General features: G+C 62.1%; 1 protein-coding gene and 1 long non-coding RNA gene across 2 annotated transcripts; one reads left to right on the top strand and one right to left on the bottom strand.

Annotated features, from left to right (window-relative positions):
- Window positions 1–2483: 2483 nt before the first annotated feature.
- LOC310900411 lies at window positions 2484–7455 on the bottom strand. The gene is made up of 2 exons (XR_014585111.1): window positions 6656–7455; window positions 2484–4234 (listed from the first exon to the last, which is right to left on the bottom strand). It is a non-coding gene; the product is annotated as an uncharacterized lncRNA (long non-coding RNA).
- Window positions 7456–10518: 3063 nt separating this feature from the next.
- On the top strand, window positions 10519–14624 carry LOC310900293 (prostaglandin D2 receptor-like). The gene is made up of 2 exons (XM_083838028.1): window positions 10519–11438; window positions 12814–14624. Exons 1-2 carry the CDS (start codon window positions 10599–10601, stop codon window positions 13078–13080), a joined length of 1107 nt encoding a protein of 368 aa, XP_083694154.1. The 5' UTR covers window positions 10519–10598; the 3' UTR covers window positions 13081–14624.
- The last annotated feature ends 2415 nt before the right edge of the window (window positions 14625–17039 follow it).

Here is a 17039-nt window from a genome sequence, read left to right as displayed (position 1 = left end):
ATGGGATGGGATGGGATGGGATGGGATGGGGAATGGGGATGGGGATGGGGTGGGATGGGATGGGATGGGATGGGATGGGATGGGATGGGATGGGATGGGATGGGATGGGATGGGATGGGATGGGATGGGATGGGACGGGGTGGGACGGGATGGGATGGGATGGGGGATGGGATGGGGGATGGGGATGGGGATGGGATGGGATGGGGTATGGGGATGGGGATGGGATGGGATGGGATGGGATGGGATGGGACGGGGTGGGACGGGATGGGATGGGATGGGGGATGGGATGGGGGATGGGGATGGGGATGGGATGGGATGGGGTATGGGGATGGGGATGGGATGGGATGGGATGGGATGGGATGGGATGAGGATAAGGATAAGGATGGGGATGGGCTGCTCTCACCCACACCGTGTGCTGGGGAGGGAGGTGCTCACGGGGACTGATCCCTGTAATCGCTTCCACGTGGCCGAGCAGAGCCTCTGGCTGGGGTTTAGCTCTTCCCTCAGCCTGGGCATAAACAAAAGCAACAAACAGGCCTGTTCTTGGTGGTGTTTTGTACAGAAACAGATGTGGTGAAGCTGGAGGAGGTGGAGGATGCTCTGCAGGAAGGGGCTGGGTCGCACCGGTGACCACATACACCCGAAATCCCTCTCCCTAAACAGCTGGGGCTGCATGGGGCCGGCACCCCCTGCCCTGCTGTGGGGCTGCCCCTTGGCCGGGCTGGGGGCGAGGAAGAGGACAGGAAGGGCTGGGGAAGGCCTGGCACTGTGGTCTGGGCTGGGGCGAGAGGGGCTGTGGGGTCAGGAAACCCCAGCATCCTCTCCCTCGGGGCCTGCAGCCCTCCGAGGACCGCGGCCGCGCGGAGGTGAGCAGGAAACGCGCCTCTCCTGGGGCGGCTGGGGAAAAAAAAACCCACTCCCGGCAGCCCCAGGGGTGCTGCCCACGCAGGACGGGGCTGGGGGCTGCGGCACAGAGCCAGGGGGTGCTCGGGCTGGGGGCGAAGGTTGGGGCAGGGAGCCCGAATTTGGGTGTTTCGGTCAGCAGGACCCCGCCAGGCTAGCAGCTCACCGCAGCGGTGCCCTCCGAGCATTCCTCCTCCTGGCAGCAGGAATCCAGGCCCGGGTAGGGACGATTTGTTGGACGGGGGACGACAGACGACTGCCATAAACATCCTCCCAGTGCTGCTAGCAAAGTGCTTCGTAGGGCAGGGGCTGACTCAGAAGGAGGCCTGAGCTCCCAGAATCAGCATGCGCGAGGCTTTTTGACCTCCTGAGAAACAGACGGAGACGTGCTGCCTGCTTGTCTATCCCCTCCTTCATAACGAGGATCTGCTGGATAACTTCAGCCACCTCCAACAGCAGCATCTCTGCGGAGCCCCGGGCTGTAGGGCCGGCCAGAAGCAGGAGATGCCGCGAGCTCCCCTCTGGCCTGCACAGGTGAGCACAGGTTGAGCTCGAGCACAACCCTTACGGGACACCAGAGAATCCACACGGGCTGGGTGAGCGCAGAGGCAGTGGCGGGGGACATCCCTGGTCCCCGCAGAGCCTTCGATGCTGCACGTCCCCTCTCTGTGCCCTGACACCCGCTCGGGACGAGGCCGGGCTGGCGGGGAGAGGTTTTGCTTTGATCCGAGCGAACAGGAGCGGGGGAAAACCCAGGAGAGCTTCGGGCACCCGCGCGTCCCTCCCCTGGAGACCCCCGTGGGGGCGGGGGGCTGCTCCCCACCTGCAGCAGCACCAGCCTGCCATCCCTCCTCGATCTGCGCCAACGCGGCGCGGGGCAGGAGGGCAGCACCCGGCCGGGGCAGGTCTGCAGCAGCGAAGGAGCCGGCTCTCGGCATTCCCATTTTTGGGAACGGCTCTCCTCGACTTCGGGCTCGCTTCTCGGAGTCGGCCTGGCCTCGTGACTCCCCTCCTTCTCCGCCTGCCCCACGGGACGCCCGTCCCCAGCAGCGTGGACCCGCAGGTAGCTCACAACCTGCTCGCGCGCTGGGGCTGGCGGGGCTGGGGGGGGGGCGGCGCGGGGTGCCCGGCAGTCCCAAACCACCCCCTTGCACCCCACACTCCTGGCACGAGCACGGGATGAGGCACCGGAGGCGTCCACCCCCTGGCTCATTTCCACAGGCAGGGTGAAGCCCACGCGGAGATATTATTTCCGCTCAGGGCACCGAACGTGCTCGCAGGGAGGGAGGCTGTCCCGGGCAGACGGGACGTCGGAGCCCCAGCGGGGCCGTGCTTTGGGAAAATAAGTTTTTTTATGGGAAAAAATAAGGAGGGTTTCTCTACCCTGGGCTACTCAGCTGGAGCAGGAGTGCAAGAAGGAGTGGAGAGGAGAAGCAACCCAGGCGCTGCTCTGGCAGGCACCCAGCACGCCCAGCACCCCGGGGACCGGGGGGGCGCAGACGCCGAAAAACTTCCTGAGGCATCCACGGCCCCAGCCCAGCCATCGCTCCGGGTTTTACAAAGTATTTTAAGGCGTAAAGGTAAAAAAAAAGGTTTGCTTTTATTTTAATCTCTGGGGCTCTCCTTCCTTCCTTCCTTCCTCTCTCCCAGCGCCGGCGCGAGGCTGCCTTCGCTCCAGCAGCTGCCGGATGAGCGTGCTGAGCCCCCCGCGCCTGGCGCTGAGCGATGGCTCTGCCGCAGCCCCCAGGGATCCCCCACATCCTCGTTTGGTCCCGTCTCCAGCCAAATCCCTGGCAGAGGGGCTCGAGCTGCCAGGCAGGGCAGCCCGGATGGGTTCGAGGTCGATATTCGCTGGGGTGGGAGCATGTGCGGCTTCTGGGGACGGAGTGGGGTAAGGAAAAGGATAAAACTCGTTGTGGTTGGCGTGGCCGTGCCCTGCGTTTCCAGGGCTCCTGCATTTTCCTCGCAAAGAGAAACACTCGTTATTTTTTTTTCCCCATCCTGCAGGATTCGGCCCCAGACAGGCTCCAGGCTGTGCTGATGCAGCTTTGGGGCACTGCTGCGGGGCGCTTACACCCTGAATCGAGAGTCCCCTGCACAATTCAGTCTGCCATACGAGTTACGTGTCCCTAGGACCTTCCTTTTGCCAGCAGCCTTGCAGCCGGGACCCAGGGGCTTGCCAGGCAGCACCGTCACAGATGGGGCCACCCCTGCTCCGTGCCCAAACAGAGCTAAGGGCTCCCCCAAAACCCCTCTCCAACCCATTTTGTCACCTCCTCGGCACTCCGGCGCTGACCCCCAGATGCTCCGGGTGACTAATCCCCGCAATTAGCCTCCTTTCGTGCAGCGGAGCAGCTTCCTGCCTTTGTCTTCCCCCTGACAGCCTCTGCGAGCAAAGACGCTTTTAGCCACATTTTCCTGGCTCGGGCTCTGCCGCCAGCCTCCGTCCTGAGGAGCTGGGAGCAGGGGGACTGTCCCCCGATGTCCCCCGATGTCCCTCGGTGTCCCCCGGCACGCAGCGGTGGGCCAGAGGCACAGCTTTTAGGATTCGTTCTTTAAATTGAAGACCGCTGCGGACCCCGGGAGAGTTTCATGCCCAAAGGGATTTGGGGGCTGGCTGGAGACAGAGCGCTCGGGCTATCCGAAAATTCAACGCGAAATGGGGAAACACATGGGCAGCACATTTGGGGAGCCGCCCGCTCCTCCCAACCCATTCCCAGCCCCAGGGCCGTGCTGTGCTTGTGATTTTGGGGAGCTTTTGGGTACCCCCAGAGACTGGGGTCCCTCCCCCGCGACAGCTGGGGTGCGCCCGTGGCCAAGGCTGGGCCCCCGCACAAAAAGAGGAAACGCGAGGCTTAGGCAAGAGCGGAGGGTTTTTTGCTCTTGTAACCCAAACCGCGGCGTGCCGGAGGAGCTGCAGCTGCAGAATAGATCAGTGGTGGATGTACCTCCTGGGGAGAAGCATCCTCACCCCCCTGCAGCAGCCGGGGCGGGCTCCAAGCAAAATAAAAACCCTTTCCTGGCCGCCGGACTGAGCTCGGCGCTCTGGGTCTGGTGGGAAGCAGCCCAAATTTTAGGGAAAAAAAAGAAAGAAAAGGGGTAATTTTAGGGCAGCCTGAAGCGCTGTCAGGGCTCCAGGCACGGCCAGGGCAGCTCAGCCCTTGCTTTGCACGGACAGGTGAGACGTGGTGAAGAAAGTCTCGGCTTTGGGGACACAAAGCTGTCCCCAGAACGGACGTGAGAGGAGCAAGGTGACAATGTCCTGCTCTGCTGAAGGGAGGGAGTCACCGTCCTGTGCCCGAGCCTGGGGCACGTGCGTGGCGGAGACAGCCTGTGTAGAAAAATGAAGTGAGATTAAATTAAAGGAAATAAAGAGAAGGAGTAAAATATGGAAAAGGGAAAGGGAAAGGGAAAGGGAAAGGGAAAGGGAAAGGGAAAGGGAAAGGGAAAGGAGATGACGAATAGAAGGACAATGAAAAGATGAAGATGAAGAAAAGATGAAGAAAAAGAAGTGAAAGAAAAAAGACAAAAGAAAAAAGATAAAAGATAAAAGAAAAAAGAAAAAGGAAAAAAGAGAAAAAAGGAAAAAAGGAAAAAAAGGAAAAAGGAAAAAGGAAAAAGGAAAAGGAAAAAGGAAAAGGAAAAAGGAAAAGGAAAAAGGAAAAGGAAAGGAAAAGGAAAAAGGAAAAGGAAAAAGGAAAAAAAGGAAAAAGGAAAAATGGAAAAAAAAGAAAAAGGGAAAAGGGAAAAAGGGAAAAAGAAAAGGGAAAGGAAAAAGAAAACAGGAAAAAGGAAAAAAGGAAAAAGGAAAAGGGAAAAAGGAAAAAGGAAAAAGGAAAAGGGAAAAAAGGAAAAAGGAAAAAGGAAAAGGAAAAGGAAAAGGAAAAAGGAAAAGGGGAAAAAAGGGAAAAGGGAAAAGGGAAAAGGAAAAGGAAAAGGAAAAAGGAAAAGGAAAAGGAAAAGGAAAAGGAAAAGGAAAAGGAAAAGGAAAAGGAAAAGGAAAAGGAAAAGGAAAAGGAAAAGGAAAAGGAAAAGGAAAAGGAAAAGGAAAAGGAAAAGGAAAAGGAAAAGGAAAAGGAAAAGGAAAAGGAAAAGGAAAAGGAAAAGGAAAAGGAAAAGGAAAAGGAAAAGGAAAAAGGAAAAAAGGAAAAAAGGAAAAAGGGAAAGGGGGAAAAAAGGGAAAAGGGAAAAAGGGAAAAAGGGAAAAGGAAAAGGAAAAGGAAAAAGGAAAAAGAAAAAAGGAAAAAGGAAAAAGGAAAAAGGAAAAAGGAAAAAGGAAAAGGGGAAGGAAAATAATAATAATAATAATAAAAAAAACAAAAACAGAAAAACAGAAAAACAGAAAAAGAAAAAAGAAAAAGAAAAAAAAGAAAACAAAGAAAAAGGGGGAAAAGGGAAAAAGGGAAAGAAAAAAAAGAAAAAAGAAAAAAGAGGGAAGAGGGAAGAGGGAAGAGGGAAGAGGGAAGAGGGAAGAGGGAAGAGGGAAGAGGGAAGAGGGAAGAGGGAAGAGGGAAGAGGGAAGAGGGAAGAGAAAAAGAAAAAGAAAAAGAAAAAGAAAAAGAAAAAGAAAAAGAAAAAGAAAAGAAAAAGAAAAAAGAAAAAAGAAAAAAGAAAAAAGAAAAAAGAAAAAAGAAAAAAGAAAAAAGAAAAGAAAAAAGAAAAAGAAAAGAAAAAGAAAAGAAAAAGAAAAAGAAAAAGAAAAAGAAAAAGAAAAAGAAAAGAAAAAGAAAAGAAAAGAAAAAGAAAAGAAAAAGAAAAGAAAAAGAAAGAAAAAGAAAAAGAAAAGAAAAGAAAAGAAAAAGAAAAGAAAAGAAGCACAGGCCCGCGGCGGCCGCTCGGGGCTCGCTGCTGCCCCCCGGTGCCCGCCCGCCCCCGGCGCAGCCTCGCGCCCGGCACGGGACAGCGCGGGCAGGCACACGGGCACACGCACTCTGCCTCCCCCCAGGCTCAGCCCTATCCCCGACCCCAACCCCTGACCCCTATGGCCATATCCAACCCCTGCTGCTGTCCCCAACCCCTATCCCCAACCCATATTGCTGTCCCCTATCCCCGACCCCATTGCTATCCCTGGCCCCTATTACTGTCCCCTGTCCCCAACCCCATCCCCACCCCCAACCCCTCTCCCTGTTCCCAACCCCTATCCCCAACCCCTATCACTGTCCTCTATCCCCAACCCCATTGCTATCCCTGACCCCTATTACTGTCCCCTGTCCCCAACCCCATTCCCAACCCCTACTGCTGTCCCCAAACCCTATCCCTGATCCCTATTACTGTCCCCTGTCCCCGACCCCTGTCCCCGACCCCGTCCCCAACCCCCATCCCCAACCCCTATTGCTGTCCCCTGTCCCTGACCCTATCCCCAACCCCTATTGCTGTCCCCTGTCCCTGACCCCTATCCCCAACCCCTATTGCTGTCCCCAACCCCTATTGCTGTCCCCTGTCCCTGACCCCTATCCCCCTCCCCTATCCCCAACCCCGATTTCCCCCCAGCCCTCCCTGCTCTGTCCCCCCCACCCCACGCCAGGCGCCCCTCGCCCTGCCCTTGCCGCAGCCTTTCTGGGCTTGTGCAATGGGGTCCGTGCCGCTCCCCCCTCAGCTCCTCCTGCCCCCACACTGCCCACCCGGAGCGGGGCAGGGCCGCATCCTGACCCCGATCCCCCGCAGCCCCCCATCACCCTGCTGGGGCTGTTTTCCAAGGGCGCTGCGATAACGCAGCTGGAAGCAATCAGCGGCGCTTCTCCGCATGGCTCACCGCTGGCTCAGAGCAGGGGGTGCGTTCCCTGCGCCCCGAGGCCACTTCTGGGGACACCCGGGGTCCCCCAAAAACCCCTCCTGGGGACACCTCCGCTCTTCCAGAAGAAGGGACGACGGGAACCGCCCGGAGCTGTGCTGCTCGAGGCGCCTTCACCAGCCGGTTGGAAGCGGGGTGTCCGGGCGCGGCCGAGACCCTCGGTGCATCATCGCAGCATGGAGAGCCCCAGGAGGGAAATTTCGGGGCATCGCCGCCCCCGATTTCGTGCTCCTGGCAGGCGGGAGGCTGGCTCTCCCCCGTAGGACCCTCCCAGCCTTGTTTGCTCAGGATGCGAGCATCCAGCGAGCGCTGCCAACGCGGCCGCTCCCGGCCAGCCGCGTCCCTCGCCGCCTGCCAAAACCCTCCCCGTCTAACGGGCTCTAAATTAGGTTATTTGGATACCAATAAAAACACTTCCAAAGCGAGCGCGGAGCTGGGAGAGGGTGAGAAATCTCTGGTGGGGGGGACACGGCTCCGCCGGGCTTCCTTCGCGGAAAGCCGGGGCTGGCAGCGACCCGGCGGGGCAGGCGCCCGCTCAGCACCACCCGGGCGGCGGGGAAAAGCCGCGCGGGGTCAGCGAGAGTTTTGGAAACAAAACCTGAAATTCCTCCCAGATGCTTCACGTTTTTCCAGCTCCTCATTTGTCTTCTGGGTTTTGCGGCGTGCTGCTTTTTCTTCCGCTTTGGGTTGTTTTGATCCTTTTTTTTTTTATTTCTTTTTTTTTTTTTCTTCTTCTTTCCTTCCCCCTCTCTCCGCCAGGAATGCGAGCGGCGAGAAGAGGGTCACGTCGGAACCGTGACGAACAGGGGAGATTCGTCATCAGCGGTGACGAGCCCTTCTCAAAATCATTTTCCCCCAAATAGCTGCAGTTTACACAAACCACGCCAAGCGGAGAGCTAAACGGGGAGCGGGAGCATCTGGCTGCCCACGCCGCTTTCTCCCCTGGGGCAGGGAAAGGAGGGAGATGAGTCTGCGGTTGTGCGGCCGACCGGACACCCGCCCTGACCCCGCAGCAGGCTGGAAGGCAGCGCCCGTGCTCGGCCACGCTCAGCGCCAGGCCTGCCCGGAGCGAGGAAAGGAGCCAGGACGGGAAGAAACGCGGCCGCCTCTGCCCGGGGTGGCCACCTCCTGTGCCCTGGGGGCAAGGCTGGACCAGGAGGTCGTCCCCAAAAGCCATCTCAGTCCCCATCGCCCTGCCACTTCGGGCGGTTTTGGGACGCGAACAAGCGTCCCCACGTCCTTCAGGGTTCCCAGCCAGCCCTCCAGTGCCGGTGCACCCGGGGACGGCACCCGCTCCAAAAAAGGGCTGACTTTTGTCGAGGTTCCTCCTCCTCTCCCCCGGGGCGACAAATTTCTGCTGAATTTGGCCTTCTGGCCTTGCCCAGCCTGGCGAGGAACTCCCCAGCGGTGACACTTGGGCCTCTTTTCCACCCGAGCAGCGTGCGCCCGGCGGTGCCGTGCCCTTCCCAGGGTGTCCCCGGGGCGGTGCAGGGCTGACGGGTGCCAGCACCCTGTAACGCCCGCGGGCTTCACCTTGCGAGGCAGCTCCTGCAGATGGCTGCAGCTCGCCGGGGTGGGCTTTCAGCACAAAACGGCACGGTTCTGCCAGGAGCGAGGACAAGGAGCGGGGCCACCAGGACGGCCATGAAAAGCGACGCATGGGCTGGGCGCCCCGGGCTGCGGCACCGCGGAGGGCTCCGGGCGGGGGGCTGCCACCAAAAAGTCGGCGCCGTGCTCCGCAGCGCCACGAGGCTCCACGTGGAGCCCCACGGCGACGCTCTGCACCCGAAAGGAGCTGACAATCGGGGCACTGAAGAAGGCGGCGTGCTTCTTCGCGGCGTGTTTCTTCTCGACGTGCCCACGGGGAGGACGTCATCGCGGTGGCCGCCCCCACGCAGGCTGCGTTTCTTCTCCCCGGGTCCCCGGGGCGGAAACACTCGCCCCGTTTGCTTTTAGCCCTAGCGAGGGCAGCACTTCAACGCCCACACGTGCGAGAACGCCGAGCGGCGGCGAGGCTTACCTTCACGTCTTCCTGGGAACAAACTCTCGGCGCCCTCCCTGCCGGAGGTGGCTGGATGTGCCCGAGAAACCCAGCCCACCGCTAACGCGTGCCAGCGCAGGCATCTGGGCCGGGCACCGAGCGCCTTTCCCACCCCTCCTGTCATCTTGATACTTTCCTGCGCTTCTCGTACGCTCGTCTAGAGCAGCAAAAAGGGGCCCCGAAAGCAGACGGCCGTGGTTTCGTGCTTATTCATCATCACATGTATCCTGCGAGCTGCGGTATGCGCTAGGCAGCGGCGCTGCTGCGGCCGGAGGGGCCGCTGCTCTTCCTGCAAGAGGCGCTGGGGGCTTCGCCCGAAGCTTGCTCCTGCCACGGCCGGGCTCTGCCGCGGGCACGGAGGGGCTGGGACCCTGCACGGGGGGGGCTCAGCGGTGGTCCCACGCCGTGGCAGGCACACGGGGTGCTGTAGGAGCTGTGGGGTGCTGTAGGAGCAGTGGGGTGCTGTAGGAGCGATGGGGGGCAGGCAGGAGCGCTGGGGGGCAGAGCCCTGCAGTGAACGGCCTCGTGGGGAACTCTGCCCATTCCTGGCCTGCAGTGCAGCAGCTGGGCCCGACACCAGCCCCCTACCCCGTAGTCCCCTCCAAGGACTTGGTCCCGACCCCGTTACCTCCCCCTGCACCGGGGGCACAGCCCTGATCACCCCAGGGGCCCACAGTCCGTGATCCCCCGGGGGCTCAGCCCCTGTCCCCTGCCCCGGGACCCTCAAGGGGCTCATCCCTGACCCCTACCCACATCCCTAACCTCCCCCAGGAGCTCATCTCCAGCCCCTACCCACACCCCCAGCCCCCCCAGTAGCTCATCCCCGACCCCTTCCCACCCCCCTAGTGGCTCATTACTGACCCCTACCCACCCCCTCAGACCCCCAGAAGCTCATCCCTGACCCCTTCCCCCCCCTCAGCCCCCCTAGAAGCTCTCCCCCCAACTTACCCACGCCTCCAGCCCCCCAGAAGCTCACCCCCGACCCCTACCCTCACCTTCAGCCCCCCAGAAGCTCACCCCCCCACCACCCACACCTCCAGCCCCCCCAGAAGCTCATCCTTGACCCCTTCCCACCCCCTCAGCCCCCCCCGAAGCTTGTCCCCGCACTTACCCACACCTCCAGCCCCCCCAGGAGCTCAACCCCTCCACCCCTCACCCCCTCGGCCCCCCCAGGAGCTCATCCCCGACCCCTTCTCACCCCCTCAGCCACCCAGAAGCTCCCCCCCCTCCCCCTCAACCCCCCCCAGGAGCATATCCCCGACCCCTTCCCACCCCTTCAGCCCCCCCAGAAGCTCTCCCCCCAACTTACCCACCCCTCCAGCCCCCCCAGAAGCTCAACCCTGAACCCTTCCCACCCCTTCAGACCCCCCAAGAAGCTCACCCCCCTACCCCCTCAGCCCCCCCAGGAGCTCATCCCCGACCCCTTCCCACCCCACCAGCCCCCCAGGAGCTCACCCCCTCCACCCCTCACCCCCCCAGGAGCTCAACTCCGACCCCTTCCCCCCCCCTCAGTCCCCCCAGGAGCTCATCCCCGACCCCTTCCCCCCCCCTCAGCCCCCCCCAGCAGCTCTCCCCCCAACTTCCCCACCCCCCCACCCCCCCCAGCAGCTCACCCCCCGACCCCTTCCCCCCCCCCCAGCAGGCCCCCTCCCTTCCCCCCCCCCCCGTTTCCCCGCCGTGCCCCCCCCCCAGCCCCGGGGCGGGCAGCAGCCGGGCAGGAGCCGCCCCGGGGGCCGCCCCGAAGCCTCTCCGCGCCGCCCCCCCCCCCCCCACCCCCGGGGCCTCCCTCCCCGCGCCGGGGCCGGGCCAGTCGGCGGCGAGGAAGAGGAGGAGGAGGAGGAGGAAGGCGAGGGCGGCAGCCCGATGGCGAGCGAGGGCTACCGGTGCCGGGGCAGCCGCTTCATCGAGAGCGGGCAGTCGGCGGTGCCCAGCTCGGTGCTGTTCGGGGCCGGCCTTTTGGGCAACGTGCTCGCCCTGCTGCTGCTGGGCCAGCACCGACGGCGCTCCCGCTCGCCCGGCGGTCGCCCGCCGAGGGTGTCCGCCTTCTACGTGCTGGTGAGCGGGCTGGCGGTCACCGACCTGCTGGGCAAGTGCCTGCTCAGCCCCATGGTGCTGGCCGCTTACGCTTACAACCGGAGCCTGAGCGAGCTGGGCTCGCCCGGCGGGCGGGCCGAGGGCGAGCCGGGAGCCCTGTGCCAGCTCTTCGCCTTCCTCATGGCTTTCTTCGGGCTGGCCCCGACCCTGCTGCTGCTCGCCATGGCCCTGGAGTGCTGGCTGTCGCTGGGCCACCCGTACTTCTACCGGCGGCACCTCACCCGACGGCTGGGGGCGGCGCTGGCCCCGGCGGCGGCGGGGCTGTGCGCGCTCTTCTGCGCGCTCCCGCTGCTGGGTTTCGGGGTCCCCATGCAGTACTGCCCCGGCACCTGGTGCTTCATCCGCATGGCCGGCGGGGGGGCCGGCCAGCTCGGCTTCCCCGTGCTCTACGCCAGCCTGATGGGGGTGCTGGTGCTGGCCATCGGCGCCTGCAACGTGAGCAGCATGCGGCACCTCTACGGCATGGCCCGCAGGCAGCCCCCCCGCGGGGCCGCCGCCCCCTCCCCGGCCGCCGCCGCCGCTTCCCCCCCCCGCATGGAGGAGCTCGACCACCTCGTCCTGCTGGGGCTCATGACCGTGCTCTTCACCGTCTGCTCGCTGCCGCTCATCGTGAGTACAAACCCCAACCCCCCCCCTCCTCCAGGCTCGTTGTTGAACCCCCCCCCCGCGGTGAAATCCGCCCTCGGGTTGCTTTGTGTCCCCTCCAAGTACCCCCCCCCTCCCCACCACCCTACCCCCGAGGGTCAGCTTATTGCTTTGCCCCCCCTCCCGCCTTGGAATAGCCCCCCCTTAACCATCGCCCCGTCCGGGGGGGGTGGGTTATTGCGTTTATCCCCCCCCCCCCCAAAACACCCGCCGGCAGCACCCAGGGGTTGGCAGCTCCTTGCTTTAACCCCCGTGGAATAACGCCCCCATCGCCACCGCCCTGCGCCAGAGGTGTCGGGGGGGTCGGGTCATTGCTTTGTCCCCCCCCCCCCAATATCCCCCACCCTCTCCCATGCGTCTGGTGATCTCTTATAACCTCCCTGGAATGACGCCCCCATCGCCACCGACCCATCCTGGAGGTGGTGGGGGGGCTCAGGTCATTGCTTTAATCCCTTTAATTAACCCCCCCCCCCCCCCATCATCACCACCCCATTCCAGAGGTTTCAGGGGGCTCGGGTCATTGCCTTAATCCCTTTGAATAACCCCCCCACATCACACCCCCCCCCCCATTCTGGAGTTGTCAGGGGGCTTGGTCATTGTTTTAATCCCTTTAATTAACCCCCCCATCACCGCCACCCCATCCCGGAGGTGTCAGGGGTCTCGGGTCATTGCCTTAAGCCCTTTAATTACCCCCCCCATCACCACCACCCCATCCCAGAGGGGTCAGGGGGCTCGGGTCATTGCTTTAATTCCTTTAATTAACCTCCCTCCCCCCCCCCATCAGCACCCCCCCCCCCCCATTCTGGAGTTGTCAGGGGGCTCGGGTCATTGTTTTAATCCCTTTAATTAACTCCCCCATCACCACCACCCCATCCCGGAGGTGTAAGGGGTCTCGGGTCATTGTCTTAATCCCTTTAATTAACCCCCCCCACCCCCTCTGTGGGCAGTCGGGTCAGTGCTTCAGTTCCCTTTTCGCCCCCCCCCCCCCCCATCACCACCGCCTCGTCCCAGAGGTGCGGGGGGGTCGCTTCACTGCTTTAACCCCTTGAACCATCTCCCCGCACCCTGCGCGCTCCCAGGGAGGTCGGCGCACTGCGTTACACCCTTCAGTAGCCCCCCCCCGAATCCCCCCCCCCCGTCCCATCCCGGAGGTGCTGGGTCCCTTTGAACCGCACTGGATCTCTGGACCTGGGGAAAATCCTCCCCGAAATCCTCCCCCAAATCCTCCCTGGGGCTGGGGGTCCCGCAGGTGGGTAGGGTGGGAACCCTCGTTGCCCCCCCCCAACCTCACAGCGCCTCGGGGGGCCGGAGCCTTGCTGAAGCCGCCTCTTTTGGACAGATCCGGGCGTACATGGGGGCATTCGCGGCCGATTTCAACGAGAACGCCGACCTCAGCGCCCTGCGCTTCCTCTCCGTCAACTCCATCGTCGACCCCTGGGTCTTCATCATCTTCCGCACCTCCGTCTTCCGCATGTTCGTCCGCAGGCTCTGCCGCCGCCTCGGCTCCCGCAGGGCCACCCTAAAGGGACCGGGGCCGGAGGGGGACGGCCGGTTTTGCCCGCTGGGCTGGCGCAGGACGGACGCCCCGCAGCTCGTCTTCCCCTGAGCGCGGCGGGGCCACGGGAGCTGGTGAAGATGAGGAGCGAGCCTTCGGCCCCGAGCAGCGCGGGGACGGTGCCCGGTTGGTGACGGCAGGGCGGGCCGCACGGCATTCCTGCCCTGTTCTGTCCCCGGGGATGCGTGCCACCCGCGGGAGGAACCGGCGCCGGGGGGGGGGTCGCTCCCGGGGACCTGCGGATATCGCAGCGCTCGGTGCAGAGTTTGGGGAGCGCACGGCTCCGGGGGGGCACGAGGAGTCTGGTGCGGGGTGCCGGGGCAGCGCTTTGGCAGGCAGCAGGACCACACAGGATGGAGAGACTCATGCCTCCCCCCTCGAATAAAAGTGGTTCGGGGCCCTGCTCCATCTCCTCATCCCGCACACGATGCCCGGAGAGCCGGCGGGGTTGTCCCCGGGGCCGGCCACAGCCCCCGCGCTGTCCCCGGGGTGCCTCGGGGTGCCCCGGGGAGGAGGACGGGGGGCAGCTCCCCGGCCCCTCCTCGGCTCAGGGCTTGTGATTTCCCCGCGGTGGCTCTGCTCTGGAGAATCGCTTGCGCCCAGCTGTGCCGTGGGAGGCTGCCGGTCCTGCCGTAATTATTTTAACGCGGTATTTATGACGATACCCGTTCTTAATAAGAGCGGCAAGCGAGAGGAAAAGCAGAGCCCAGGATGTATAACCTAGCGGTGCAAGCATGCGAGCAGCAGATCGTTTTAATGAAAGCTCCATTTCCCCTCAACCACGCGTATTAACTGGGGCTTGTTTAACATCTGCCTCGAGTGACCGTTTAGGACAAAAAAAAAAAAAAATACGATAACCCGAGTCCCCGTCTGCTTAGCGTCCTTGGAGGAGACAGGGCAAATACTTCTCTCCCTCTCTTTAGCCAAGCCTTGCAAGGTGTAGCCGTGTTCCTGCCAGTTCTCACGCGGTATTTACTCTTGTTGTCAAACTGATTTTCCTTTTGAAGGAAGCAACTCGGGTAAATATAGCTTGGGGCTTTTTGGAGGTGACCTGATCGCTTGTGCTCCGGCTCTGGGACCCGCCAGGCTCCGCCAGCGGGAGGGAAGGGCAGGCTGGCGGCACGCTGCTGGAGGTGGCACCCCCGGCCCTGCAGGTTCCCCGGTCTGTGCCCCGCAGCGGGGTTTTCTGCGGAAAAAGGACTGAACTGAGCGTTGGTCCGCGTATCGGTGTCCTATTCCTCGCACGTTCCCGACTCGGAGATGGCGCACGTGGGACCCTGCGAGCTCAGGAGCGGCACCGAGGCAGCGCCACGGCTTTCACCGGACTGATCTCCGCAGCAGGATGGACACCGGCTGGGATAGCAGCTCTGCAAAACCTTCCTGCCGGCCCCTGGGCTGGCATCGCCCCCGCCGTGTGGCTCCGCGCACCGCTCGGGACAGGGGGAGCGGGCTGGCACGAGCCGTGCCGCCACCAGGATTCGCTCCCGGAGAGCGTGCCGAAGCAGGCTGCGAGCTGGTGCTGTGAGCCGGGTGCTGACCGCGTGTCTGTAGAACCTGGGACTGTGCTCAGTGCGAAACGAGAGCAATTAAATTAATCAGGGTTTTTATTAAGGTGCGTGGATGCAGACTCCATCCGAGCCCCTAGGTGATGCGTGCGTGCGCCGCGCTGCCTGGCTCGTCCGTGCGCTCGTCACCGGAGGAAGGAAATGTCCCCGTTTTGGGGGGGCTCGCGGGGCGGTGGGGTGACCCCAACCCCTGCCCCTGCCTCCCCGACCCCATCCCTGGAGGCTCCCTGCTCCCTGCTCGGGTTCCCTGGGGGATCCTGGAGACTTCAGTGTGCTCTCCTGGCTTCGGTGGCGCTTTTCGTGGGTGCCCGTCCCTGCTCACAGCGGGGGAACCCCAGCAGCTGCTGGCGAAGCCTCACACCACTGGGATCTGAAACTCAGCTGCGTTTTGGGGCCGTGGGGCTGCCGTGCTGCTGTCTTCTCCAGAGATGGCAGCACGTCCCCAGCCAGGGCTGGGCTCTCAGCGGGGCAGAGCAAGGCAAGCTGCAAGGGGGGGGCTGCGCTCTCCCCTCCAGCCCACCCCTTCGGCAGCCCCGCTGCTTTGTGCCCCGAGGCGTGCCCTTGCCCGGCTGGGGGCTTCAGGAGTCAAAACCCAGCGCCCTTTCCCACGACCGAGCGCCGAAAATAAATAAATAAATCCCTGAGACCTGCCGTTCGGTTCTACAAGTCCCGATAAAGCAAAGACGCTCGGGGCTGGCTGCGGGGGTGAGGGCTGCAGGGCTGAGCCTGTCCTGCTCCTGCCCACTGGTGCTCAGCAATTCCCGGCAGGCCCCTTTGCACCGGGGTGCCGCAGTGCCAGCGAGGCGCAAAGGGACGGATCCGGTGCTTAATGGAGGCGAGCAGGAGGTGCCGCAGTGGCTCGAGCCAGCGATGCTCCTTTTGGAGCTGCCCACAACCCTCCGGCACCGCCAGCTGCCCCCTCCTGCGATCAGGGTGTCTCTGGTGTCAACGTCCCCAGCGTCACCTAACCCTGTGGCCCGGACATAAATTGAGCACAGCTGATTTATTTTTTATTTATTTTTTATTTTTTTTTCAGCTCGTGAAATCCAGGCGCAGCTTCTCAGAAAGCTCATTTCCCAGCAACATGCCTAGTCCTTGCACGGGGCCCTTTTTTTATTGTCTGCTTGCATTTTTAAGCCCTTCCCGAAGTCGGAAGCCGCGTGCCTGGGCAGGCTGCAGCGCCGCGGCTGCCAGGCACCCGAGCCAGGGCGCTCAGCCCGCGGGCTGTACGACACCACGAGCCAGTGAGCGGTTTGCATTTTTTTTTTTAACCCGTGCACCCAGGTGCTGGCGTTCCCCAGGGCCCAGGGACACGTACCTGCCCCGCTGGTGCTCAGCCCGGCTTTCGAGCAGCTGCTGAGCCAGGCTGCTTCCAGCACTGGTGCACCAGAGAAGCGCCGGGGCTGGGAATGCTTTGGGAAAATGTCTGGATTTTCTTTGGAAGGAAAACAGTGTCTGGGTTTTCTAAACAGACGGGCTTTTGATTTAAAAGGCTCGAAACCCACCCGCGCGGGTCTCCTGATTTAACAACCCGCCGCGGATGGAGCACGGTCCCGGGGCAGAGCACCCCAGGGGCTGCGTCCTCCCGGCCCCAGGGTTTACGTGACATTCACGCAGTGCTCCTCCAAGCCCGGAGCTCTTCTCCGAGTGGGACAGCCCCCATAAATCTCCTCTTAGGGGAAAATGATGCCAGCGACCCTCGGGGAGACATATGCTCCTTGTTAGGCGCGAGACACGTGGAGATAAACATGGAAGCAGAAGGGGGAAAACAAACACTTCCCAAGAAATGGACAGATCGTACCAAGTGGCACGTTCCTGGTTTTGAGCTCAGAACAGGGAGGGAAAAAACAAAAAAGCCCAGCAATTTTCCTATTACTGCAAAAACGTCCCCTCAGAGGCAACTGTCGGTTGAGAAGCCCGAAGCCCCAGATGGGTATTTAAGGCTCCATTAGCTGCCAGGAAAATGAGCTCCAGAACCTGCCAAAAGCCCTTCCTGAGCTGCGATAGCGAACACCAGAGAGGAGTGGGAGGCTGGCAAGAGCCCCGGGGCAGCCACCCCGCGGGAGGGCTTCTGCTCGTAAGGCGCACGCCGCAGCCTCCCCGGGCCGCTTACACCGACCAGGCCAGGATTAGGCCCCGGCCACTGTTTTAATCTGCTTTTTGTGGGCTTTTTTGGGAGGGGCTGAGCGTGGCAGGGTCGCATCCAGCCCTCAGCAGCTTGGGAAGCTGGGGGGACATCTCCCGACATCGGACGTGCCCGTGGGCATCGGTGCTCAGCGGGATCAGCCCCACAGGGGGCTGCGGAGGTCCCGGGACGGGCATTTTCCTGTCCCACAGGCACACAGAAAACCTCTTTCCCTCCATCACATCCCTCGCACTCAGCCACGGGGCCGTGGAGGGCTGCGGTGGCCTGTCACCGGGAGGTGACGGCTCGCCGAAGGAGCC

Source organism: Anser anser, assembly GCF_964211835.1.
Source record: "Anser anser genome assembly, chromosome: 5".
Taxonomy (NCBI): domain Eukaryota; kingdom Metazoa; phylum Chordata; class Aves; order Anseriformes; family Anatidae; genus Anser; species Anser anser.
Note: the sequence above shows the minus strand (reverse complement) of the source record. Positions and strands in the feature narration are given on the sequence as shown.